Genomic DNA, 12,232 nt, shown 5'->3' with positions numbered 1-12,232 from the left:
CTTCATCACAGCTTCGATCTTCACTGGATCAACCATTATCCCTTCTTGGTTGACCACGTGACCCAAGAATTGGACTTCACGAATCCAAAAATCACATTTGGAGAACTTAGCATACAGCTTCTCCTTCTTCAAGACTTCTAACACTTCTCAAAAGTGTCTGCCATGCTCCTCCTGGCTTTTCGAGTAAATCAGAATGTCGTCTATGAACACTATCACGGATTTATCAAGGAAAGGATTACAAACCCTATTCATTAAATCCATGAATGCTGCAAGAGCATTGGTTAGTCCAAACGACATAACCAAGAACTCGTAGTGTCCATATCTAGTTCTGAATGCAGTCTTCTCAATATCCTGCTCTCTTACTTTCAGCTGTTGATATCCTGACCTTAGGTCAATCTTCGAGAAATAGCTCGAACCTTGCAATTGATCAAACAGGTCATCAATCCTTGGCAACAGATATCTATTCTTTATTGTTTCCTTGTTCAGCTCTCTGTAATCAATGCACATCCTCATACTTCCATCTTTCTTCTTCACAAATAACACCGGAGCTCCCCAGGGTGATGAACTAGGTCTAATGAAACCTTTGTCCAATAACTCCTGAAGTTGCATCATTAGCTCCTTCATCTCCGTCGGTGCTAATCAATAAGGTGCTTTTGCAATTGGTGTCGTTCCTGGCAACAAGTCAATACGGAATTCCACTTGTCGATCAGGCGGTAATCCAGGAAGATCTTCGGGAAATACTTCCGGATAATCACACACAACTGGAATATTCTGCATCACCTTCTTTTCCTTCTTAGCATCAATCACGAATGCTAGATATGATATACATCCCTTGGTCAAACATTTTCTGGCTTTCATCAATGAAATGATTCCAGAATTCACTCTGCGTTTGTCCCCATACACCATAAACGAATCTTTCCCAGGCGGGTTTACTTTGACTATTTTCTTCTTGCATAAAATTTCGGCATCATTGGCGCTAAGCCAATCCATTCCCAACACGATGTCGAAACCATTAAGTTCGATAGGCAATAATTCCTCGTGGAACTTATTCCCATTTAAATCAATTAAGATGTTTTTCATACGATGGCTAACATGTACAAACTTGCCACTAGCAACTTCGACTAATAAGGCATCATTTAGTCTAACAACAGGCAAAGCTAGCTTTCTACCAAATTCATGCGATATAAAGGAGTAGTTGGCTCCAGAATCAAATAAAATTTGGGCAGACAATTCGTTAACGAGAAAGGTACCTGAAGCGACATCAGCTTCATCTTTAGCAGCTTCCAGTGTCATCTGGAATGATCTCGCCTTTGGCTTTGGTGGAATGTTGGGTCTAGCTGCCTCCTTCTTCTTCGGGCAGTCCCTCGACATATGTCCCTCCTCACCACAACCATAGCAAACTTTCTTAGTGAGGGTACATTCATTGGCATAGTGCCCTGGCTTTCCACACTTGTAGCATGCGTTCGCCACCTCACATCTTCCGTGATGCTTCTTCTTACATTTGTCGCACCACTTTGCTTCACCTCCACTTCCCCTCGAACCAGACTTCGAGAACTTGTTTTTCTTGTTGGACCCTGAAGTTCCATTGAACTTCCTCTTTTCTCCAACATCTATCCTTTCCAGACCCTTTTCCTTCTGTTGGGCCTCCACATTCTTAGCTGCACGAACAACCGTTTTCAGAGTGGTTGCCATCTTGACTGTCGGACCAAAGTCGGCAGGCAGTCCGTTAGCAAACCTCTCTATCTTGGAGAGTTCCGTTGGCACAAGGTACGGAAACAACTTCATTTTCTCAGTAAATGCAGTAGCATAGTCGTCTATGCTCATCTTTCCCCTCTTTAAGTTTTGGAACTCATTGTTCAGATCAATCAGATCTATCTCTGAACAATACTGCATCCTTAGTTGTTCCAAGAACTCCTCCCATGACATTTTCAGGGCTTCTCCTCGTGGCATAGTATCTGCCAACAACTTCCACCAACTCAAGACTCCAGTCTTCAGTTGTCTGACTGCAAAGACAGTCTTCTGCTTGTTGCTACAGTCGCAACTTTCAAATACCATCTCCATTTCGGAGATCCAATCCATTATCTCAACAGGCTTTGGGCTTCCAGAAAGACTTGGCGGCTTGCCTCCCAAGAAGTTCTTGTACATTCGCCCATCCTTGTTGTTTCTCTTTTCTGGATCGTTCCTTCGTTCCCCTTGAGTCCCAACTTGAATCATCATGCGACTATTGTTCCCTTCCTTCGATTGCTCGGGAATCAATTCAGGTTCCTCAATAGGTATGATAGGTTCATCCCTATTATTATGCAACATCTGTCGCATCTCCTCCCTTTGTTCGGCTAGCATAGCCCGAATCATGGCTTGCACCGCAACCATTGTTATTGGTTCTGGTGCTGCTGCTTCAACAGGTACTTGCTCAATCACTGGCGGTTGATTCCTGTTTTCATCTGCGTTTCCAATGCCACTCCTTGTTCTCACCATATTTGATCTACACACCGAATAAGGTGGAATTTAGATCCTCGTTCACGATAGATATTCAAATCATCCTTATTACTCCGAAACGTTTACATGCTAGTTCTAATACCATATACACACGCTTAGAATCCTACACACATAAGGTCTCCAGATCCGGTCGGCAACATACCGTAGATCCGAACAAATAATATCATATATGGCAACATATAACATTTAGCACATAAAAGCATTTTAGGCAACTTTCCTAAAATAACTAGTGCTCGTGTCTAAAATCCAACAGACACACAACTCACAATTTCACTTAGCATTCTAAGTTTAAGTCTAGAAATACCAACAAATTCCTAGTTCGCTTAAACTAATGCTCTGATACCAACTGTGAAATCCCCAAAATCTCGGCCAGAAAAGGCCGATTTTCATTTATGCTTTTAAATAATTTCAGAGTAAATCCTTTTGATTTGAAAGAGTTGCAGAATTTGTTCCCAAAACAAAACATGATAAAATAATATTTATCAAAGCATTTCATCAAGAGATGCATTATATAATCAAAACTCGGGATGTCATGTTCCGATACAAACCATAAAGCATAAACGATAACATTACAAGTCATTCAAAAAATATATACATATACAGACTTGTAAACAAAACAACTTGATGATTCAACCATCTTATGCCCTCGCGCCACTACCTGTAATACAAATAAAACTGAGTGGGTCAGGCTTGGGAGCCTGGTGAGCATATAGGGTTTTCAACCCACAATAAATAAGTTATATTTAATTTCACCAACCAATCACTATCCCGATTACCCATTCCCGTTATCCTCACTTTACGTCCCTAAAATAACATCTATCTCAAGGGACCTAATCTAGGATTTTCATCGGGACGGACATCACTGCGAAGGGGTTTCCTCAACCATAGATATCCTAAAGGCAACCATGAGGGGGATAGAGTACACCGGTGAACACATCGTTCACAACACCTACAGGTTATGAACCTGCTAGCGTTCCACTGGACTGTCTAGAAAGAGTCCGTGGTCGTTATCCATACTCCGCTGAATAACTAGATCAACAACAACAACAACAACATCGAGGCCTCTCATCTGTTTATTACACACCAACTATCTACCCATGTTCTACCCAACATATTAGTAGATAAAAATATATATTCTCATACATAGTTTAAAACCTGTATATCATTTTCATTCAATATATATTCCACATAACAGATGAGGCATACCACATAACACGTATTTCATAGAAAGCAATTCAGATCTATGAGATGGAATAAAGTGAATATCCATTCACGCATACAATCACAGAATATACACATAACAAGTATATCGCATAAAATACTTCATAGTTACTTGTTAGAAGAAAGTAACTACACCCTCACACATATAAACCACAATTTACTTAATACACTCAAACCGCACTTGTATTATTATCGTGTTTATGAAAGGTAGTATACACTCACTTGATCAGAAGACGATCGGACAACACTACGACTTGCAGAAGTAGTAATCCTCAGCAGATCTGGAAGATCTTCACATAAATCGAACTTCTCGCGGGCAGAGCTTCGGCTCGGGAACCGCACTTCTCGGGATCTTCGGGATCTCGGGACTTGCCTCGGGGCTAGAGTATGATACCGGGGCTTCGGGGTATTTCTGGCACGCAAAACGATGCAAAACGGGAGAGAGAAGAGAAGAAATTGGCAAAAGACTCGGCTGCCTTCGGATCCTATTTATAGAGGCTGGAGCATCGGAGTACGCGGGGCGTACTGGCCTCCGAAGTCGTCACTGCATGCGTCATCCGAAATGTCGACACTCTTCGGAGTACGCGGGGCGTACGTCGGATCGGACTGGTGACTCCCCCTTCGGATGATGCCGGAATTAAAGATTAAAAATAAATACAATTTATTTAATAAACTTCGGAAATTCATATCTTCTTCATACGAACTCCGTTTTCGACGTTCCTTATATCCACACGAAGGTGAGACTACGCTCTACAACTTTCGTTTAGACTCCGTCGGCTAATTTCGACTTTATTTTTATTATTTATTTTTAATAGGCCGCGACAGAAAAACTTTGTTATAAATTCATAACTTCTTCGTTCGACGTCCGTTCTCGCCTAACTTTTTATCGCTTCGATACCAACATCGAGACCTTCGATCCTCGTTTAGAATGCTTCGGCTAAAAACCGATCGATCTCAAATCGAGTATTTCAGGCTGCATACCGCTAAGTCGAAACTTCGATAAATCATAACTTTCTCATACGAAGTCAGATTTGGGCGTTCTATATATATTCGGAAACCTCGTTTCAACTACTACAACATTATCCAAAGATATTAAGTTTAATTTACACTTAAATTTTGACGCTTATTTTTATTCTTAATTAATCAGACCACATAATTAAGCAATTAAGCACAAAACATATAATACTCAAATAATACATTCTTATTATTTCAAAACGGGTTACAAAGGTTAACCTAGACTATTACATTGCTAAAAATGGAAAGCCCAGAAACACAGACGTTACATATCATAAACCTAATTATATGTTAATATCGATTTCCATATGCTAGAATTAGGGTTTATAGTCTTGGATTCAAAGCATGTACAATAGAGAAACCTAGATCCAAGCATTAGGGTTTGTATGAGCACATAGGATGTCTTATGACCAAAACCCATCATGTATATGCTAGTATATGATAGCTATGCGCACATGGTTATTTGCTTGTTGGTTGGTTTGAGGCGGTCCTGCTTTGTGCTGAAGGCCAACATACCCTATGAGCGGTCCGGGGAGACTGTAGGCCCACGTGGCGGACCAGTCATGCCGAAGGCTCGAGATAGATTCAGACAGACTGTAGGCCCGGTAGGGCGGTCCAGTCAGGCCGATGGCCCAGTATACATGATGATTGATTGATTATTACTGATATGGTATTGTCACTGTGGTATTGGTATTTTGGGGGTAGCTCACTAAGCCCTCAGGCTTACAGTTTTCAATTTATTGTTCCAGGTACTTCAGGAGTCCATGGAAAGGCGAAGGCGTGACTGTACCGCTCCTCATCCTTATGTTATGATTTTGGGACACTCTGATGGAAAATGATTTGAAAACATTTTGTAACCGATGCTTTAAGGTTTTTATTTATGATTGAAAAAGTTTAAATTTGACGTAAAATTTATGGATGTTACAGTGTTTGTGTGTGTGTATGTATTTGTGTGTGTTGGTTTGTCAGACTAACAAATGAATAGTGGTATAAAAAATTAAAATAAAATTAATACTATGTATAACCAAATGATAGTATAATTAAAGCATATGTCGAATACATAGGAAGTTAGGACACATATCAATTGTTAAATATCTTTTTGCATAAGGTATATGGTATTGACAGTAAAAATAAATAATAAAACATAAAAAGGTGTATGTGTGTTTGTGTGTGTATGGGTGGGGGGAGGGGGTGTTGGATTAAGGTGTCTATGGTCATAACTAAATTGGTATATACTTGTAATTAGAAACAAAGTCATTTTTAGGTCGCCCTCATAACTAGAACTTGGTTAGAATGACATTTGTAAAGAGATGATGATTTATTGATTTATTATATGATTAATAAATTGTAATAAATAATTGTTAATATATTATATGATTAATATATTAATTTGAATTAATTATAATTAATTAAGAATTAATCAGAAATTAACTGGAATTAATTACAATTAATTGAGAGTGCAAGGGCTGAGATGTAATCGTTCAAAAGTAGGACAAGAGAAGGACTCCATAACCTTCTAAAGGAGGCCGGTTTTGGCATGCCCTATTAGGGATTCTGTAATGTTCCTTTGGATAATTAAAATAGTAGATAATTACCTAATTTGAAATATTATTATATGTTCAAATTAGGCTTTGTAGCGTTTTTCAATAGCTATAAATAGGGGCATTACCCTATGATTTTCGTCAACTCAAAAAACACCCCGAGAAGTCCGATTTTCAAGCTCTCAACCTCTATTCTCTTTTGTCTTCTAGTTCTAAGGTTTGAGTACAAGCCATTAGAGACGTCATCCTTTTAGTGCTAAGCTTTCCAAGACCAACAAGTACAAGAGACTGAAGTGATTAGTTTACTACAACAAATTGAAGGTGTGTAACCCTATATCCTAGATTTTGATTATATTAGGGTTCGTGTTAGTTTTGTTATTTATAGTATGCTGCCTTCAAAGTGTTATCACATTGAAAATGCATGTGCCCTTTAATTGTTAAATGATTTTCCGCAAGTACATGTGTGTTATAAACTATAAAACCCATTGCCAAGGGGGGGGGGGGGGGGGGGGAGGGGGGAGTTTCTAGTGTAGGCAAAGACCTAACTTCTTTTTGGTTTTTAGTTTGACATTCGACTATGTGATTGATTTCATTGGATTGAATTTTGGATTTGTTTTTAATCTAGTAGCTCATATTTTATTTCAAATTAAAGTACTTGAATTTTACGTTGTTCATGAATGGCGACTTGAAATATCTTGTTCTAATAAACGTAGTTGATTTACGGAATACCTAATGAATTAATATTAGTAACATACAACAAATCAATTCTACTTTTTGATTTAATCTCGTTGTAGACTTGAAATCACGTGTCTTGACTATTTCGATCTTATGATAAGTATTAAACATTGTTAGGAATACTTGTAATAAAATTAATGTAAATTTTAATAAAATTCAAAGAGCTTGTTTGGATTATGTAAATATCTTTAGACGATGAAATATTTAATGGATCTGGTGTGGTCAAAAGTTGGTATTTTTAGTTGAGGACGCTTAAAGCGTTAAGTAGTCGATATTAAAGATAAAAAGTTTTCAATTAGGGAAGGGGGTGGTGGTGAGTGGACGTGGGCCCTTTCAATATTTTAAAAGTATTAAATAAAAAATTTCAAAAATAGAAAATTAACGAAAAATTTAATAATATATCTTGAATCGCGATTGTTTAATGACCTTAATTATAATATAATTAGGCGAATGACTGTGCGTTGCATGGAATACAATTATACAGTCGAAATATTTACAAATATATGTTTTTTTAAATATAACAATGACGTTATAAAATTTGAAAAAATAATTCGTATACTAAGTTTGTATGAAACAATAATTATTTTGAATTATATGATAAAGTATATCTATTAAAACTATTTAATCTCAATCGTCTCATTGACCATTACCCGCAGATTACTTGTGAATAAAGTTAAATATATACTATATCGTTTAATGTTCTTTTTAGTTGTTATGATTAATATATATTTAGAAAATTAATTTGTTCAACTTTCTAATTTCGATCATTATAATTATTTAAAATATCAAAAATTGTTTTCTTCAAAGTAACCATATAATTTTTTATATAATGTTGTCATTAATATTGTTATTGTTATTATTTTTAAGCTAATCCTTTGGAAACTCTTAATTATTATAAAAATAATTTTAGGAATTTTTTTATATCATTTGCAGTTACAATTTAGGTTTTAGGTTTTACATTTAAAATTATAATTTATAACTTTTAACTATTTGCAAAACAACTTTTCGATTTTCTTTTAAGTTTAATAAAAATTTCGATTTAGGTTAACTCTTTAATATTATTTTTAATATAACAATTTAAGTATTTTATATCAATTATGATCAAAAGTTATGGCTTTAAAATGATAGTGGTTCACATACAACAACATATCTAAAATAATAAGTTAAGTATCATATGTTAAAAGTTAAAGACATAATATAAGTAGTTATAAAAGGTGTTATCTAAATTAATATTATAGTTATTTAGATATTATAGTTTAGATTTTACATTTAATACTATATATTATAACATTTAACTACTTACAAAAAAGTCTATGATTTTTCTTTTAAGTTTAACTGATATTATGAATTACGTTAACCATTCATCGTGATATTTAAATTAACAGTTGAAGTACTTTATATCAATAATTCAAAAGTTATGCACAATAAAACGACAATGGTTTACATATAACAAAATATCTATGCTATTCAGTTAAAAAAACAATATAAGTTAAATATAATATGTTAAAAGTTAAAAGAAAAAGATGTTATTTGGACTAATATTGAAGTTGAATGTCATCAATTTAAATAATATGAAATGTCGGTCATTTCAGTTTCAAATAAATATGGTTTGAAATATTTTCAATCAAATCATTTCGGATGGTCTATTTATAGTATAGAAATAACAACTAACATATATTAACTTTCAATAACATAAAAACATTATAATTTTTTAAAACATTTTTATTCAAAGAACACATCAAAATATTCTTAAATCATACAAAAAAATTTGTAATAACAATTTCAAGTATATATATAGAAATAAACATATGTTGAAAAATCTATAAAAGTAATATTAACAATTGAGGCACCAAAATCCGTTCTTCAATTTTTTATATTTGAATCACAAACTCTTTCAAATAAGTGAATCTGTGAGAATCTTAGTTGTATACTAAAATATATATAAAAATGAAAAGAACATGAAAATTTATTAGTAAATACTGTTAATATAAGAAATATGAAAGGTAATTTAGGTTTCAAATTAAAATAGCCATAACATCCTTCTTAATAAATGAAGGTTTTTTTTGCCACATATCAATCTCTCATGAGTTTTGACACTTGTCATTTGTGGTATTTTTGAAAAAATATTATACATTTGTCAATTTTTGATTTGTTTTAATTTTTAAAATTAAAGTTATCTACTTATATATGTAAAGTATTAAATATCATATATATGATATTAAATTGCAATAAATAAGTTTTTTCATTTCTTATTTTAAAATTATACATTAAAAAATATTTTATATTAAATTTTAATTTAATATTTAATTTTTTTTAAATCAACCCGTATAACATACGGGTCTCACACCTAATATGTATATATTAAAGATATAAAAAAAATAAATAATAAATATCATTAACATAGGGAACATGAAAGTCATCCGGTTAAAACTAATTATGATTTGAGATAACAAATTATCTTCAACTATATTATTATGGACGACTTTTATTATAGTATAAAATAAATATAAATATAGATATAGATAATACAGTCATAATGATCGTTTATCCAGCTTTCATTTTATGATTAACCCTTTTTATTTATCAACTAAAAAGGACATCTTCTATTGATCTATCCAGCTTATAATCTAAAAAAAGACATGGGTCAAATATTCATATGATTAAATTAAGGTCAGAAGAATTATGGGTCCAAAACTAGCAAGGATGTATGTCAAACCGAGTTTTGCCATCATTTATCAAATATCAATTACTAAAAAGCTTTACCACGATGGATATCTCTTAATTAGTCTTTTTTGGTTATAAGCATTAGAATTTGTAAGATTTATATAGGTACTTGATAGTCCAATCATCAATTCTTTCACCTCAAACTAACCATAGTTGGTGGCTCTAGTAACCTATGAATCAACATGCAAGAATCTGTGGAGGTTTTAGATTTGGCATATAGCAAAAATAGGAATCTTCAACTGCTAGTGGTAACAAGACATCAACAAAACCAAAATGTTTGTCGCCCACTTCGTAGCAGATAGATTCTGGCACTATACAGCCAAAACCTTTTTTTGTAGTGCAGAAAAGGGCATACTTCCAATGGTACAACTGTGTTCCCACTTATGCTCCGAGAAAGAAAAAGCAGAGCTCCTCTTATATGCTCGTGTGCACTCTGACCTCGTGATCCTCGTGTAACTTTTAAATTAAAAACACAAACATCTAGGAAGCTAACATGCACTAGCTAATCCACTATATATGTGAACATTATAGTTGAGGGAGAAATTAAATAAGATGCCTTTCAGCATGTTATTAACTAGCTAACTAATATTATGAACAACTTAACTAGATGTAATTACACAATTGGGATTAAGGAGGTTGAACAAGAACTCTCTCCTCAAAAAAATTGCTTCTCATGAAAATCTTGAACGATGAGGAAGACATGGGTAGTTCTTCAAGTTCGTCATAGAAGTCGTTTTCTTCGGTTTTTGGTGCCGAAAAGGTCATGAGATTGGGATATGAGAGGGGCTCTTCATCAAAGAATGTATTTTCCAGGTTTAGTGTCAAGCGGGTTTCGTCTTCTGGGGTTTGGATGTAGTGGAAGTTATCGTTTTCAGTGCAGGTGGTAGCATCTTCATCTTCCACGGCAATGGTAGTTACGGGTTTCTGATTTTCGTTCTCTTGATCTAGTGGATCAGGGGCTGTATTCGTTTCGGAAATAGAATCATGGAGGATTTTGGTTTTGGGTTTTTTTGGGAGAGTAGGGTCTGGATGATTATGAGTAGAAGTGTAAGTGATGATGAGCATCGATGCATCTGTTCTACATAACTCCACTTGTTTCTTGGCCGAACAACTTTTGGACGTGCTGCATCTGTAGTAGCCCCTGTAAAGTTATAATTAATTTACAGTCAGAGAACAAAATGCAACAGCTTTGTGACGATCAATAATTGATGCGTATTTGAGTTGGTGAAACTGAGTGATGACAAAAGGACCTACACTTTTTAACCACTCAAATAAATACTCGTATTTAATGGTGAAACAGTGAAACCCCATTACCCTTGCTTTTTCACTACCAGACATACTACTATTGGTGTATGATTGAAGTGATTCGAGCTAAAATATCAGAGGAAAATAATTCTACAACAGGAAAGATATAACAAGGGAAATTAACCAGGAATCTATCACAGTTTTGTAAAAGGTTATAATGATTGACCCATACTAAAAATAGGAACGCTAGACAGCCAGATGCTACCCCGTCTTCCCAAAATAGGAGTTCATTCGGATTCTTCATGTATCAAATATGTTACTTTCTGATTTCAGAACTAAAAAGAAATCTTGATATATAACCACCAGAAACAAGAAAATGACATACGTTTCCAAAGTCAATAAGAGAGGATAGTGTTGAATGAACCTTGGATAAGGAGATCCTTTAATGGGTTTTTGGCCATATTTCCTCCAAGACCAACAATCACAAGAAGAAGAGTTTTCACTCCTCTTTTTCCCTTCATTTTCTTCAAGCTTCACTGTCACCACAATCTTCTCAGCCGCCTTCCTACCTTGCAAAAAGAAGAACCAGAAGAAGATGAAATTCTTGTGCTTTCAGAGTCATATATATAAGTCAAGTAAAAAGGAAATTAACGAATCAAACGAGTCTCTTGATCCTGATGAATACTCCTGTGCAGTTTACTTGCCTTTTCTTGGAAGCCTGAACATCTGGAGTATGGTTGGAGACATTAATTATGGAGTCTTCCATTATGATCTTGTTTATATGATGATGATGATGGAAGGGGAAACTGGAAGAGGGTTGTTGAATGGCTAAAGATGGAAGGGGAGAGGGGAGGGATGTAGGAAGAGGAAGGACGCATTAAAGAAAGCAATTGATTAAGAGGGAGAGAAAGGGAAATAAAGCAATAGATGACAAGATCCACAACATGCACTTCACCACTTTCATCCGCATGCATTTACTTTAATGCCCTTGCTCCCATGGATAGAGTTTTCTATCCAAAATTTATGAACTACTGCAAGTGACGATTTTTAGTATTATTTTTTATTTAGTAGTAGTTGGGTGATCTAAAATCCTCTAACTAACACATTGCCGGATTGATCAATAATTTTAAGGCACCCCCTTGTTTAGGGACTTAGAATAAGATTTCTATGATAATGAAGTTTCGCATTGTTTAGATTTATTTATATATGTATGATATTATATTTGTAATATTAAGTATCTTTATTTTTATCGTTAT

General features: G+C 34.6%; 1 protein-coding gene across 2 annotated transcripts; it reads right to left on the bottom strand.

Moving 5' to 3' along the window:
* Positions 1-10,210: 10,210 nt before the first annotated feature.
* Positions 10,211-11,936, bottom strand: LOC111902063 (probable WRKY transcription factor 65). Of its 2 annotated transcripts, none has more exons than XM_052767271.1 (3): positions 11,677-11,936; positions 11,401-11,541; positions 10,211-10,872 (listed from the first exon to the last, which is right to left on the bottom strand). In XM_052767271.1, exons 1-3 carry the CDS (start codon positions 11,721-11,723, stop codon positions 10,359-10,361), a joined length of 702 nt encoding a protein of 233 aa, XP_052623231.1. In that variant the 5' UTR covers positions 11,724-11,936; the 3' UTR covers positions 10,211-10,358. The 2 variants fall into 2 exon arrangements, with proteins under 2 accessions (XP_052623231.1, XP_052623230.1); XM_052767270.1 differs by having other exon boundaries at positions 11,401-11,537; positions 11,677-11,933.
* Positions 11,937-12,232: the final 296 nt, after the last annotated feature.

The sequence above is a fragment of the Lactuca sativa genome, chromosome 9, assembly GCF_002870075.4.
Source record: "Lactuca sativa cultivar Salinas chromosome 9, Lsat_Salinas_v11, whole genome shotgun sequence".
Taxonomy (NCBI): Eukaryota; Viridiplantae; Streptophyta; class Magnoliopsida; order Asterales; family Asteraceae; genus Lactuca; species Lactuca sativa.
The sequence above is the reverse complement of the archived record's forward strand: the minus strand, read 5'-3'. Positions and strand labels throughout refer to the sequence as shown.

Coding starts and splice junctions, on each gene's coding strand:
- LOC111902063 (XM_052767270.1), bottom strand. CDS start 11,742: ATGGAAGACTCCATAATTAATGTCTCCAACCATACTCCAGATGTTCAG. Junction 11,538..11,676: donor AGGCTTCCAAGAAAAGGCAA/GTAAACTGCACA, acceptor CAAGGTAGGAAG/GCGGCTGAGAAGATTGTGGT. Junction 10,873..11,400: donor AAAGGATCTCCTTATCCAAG/GTTCATTCAACA, acceptor ATAACTTTACAG/GGGCTACTACAGATGCAGCA.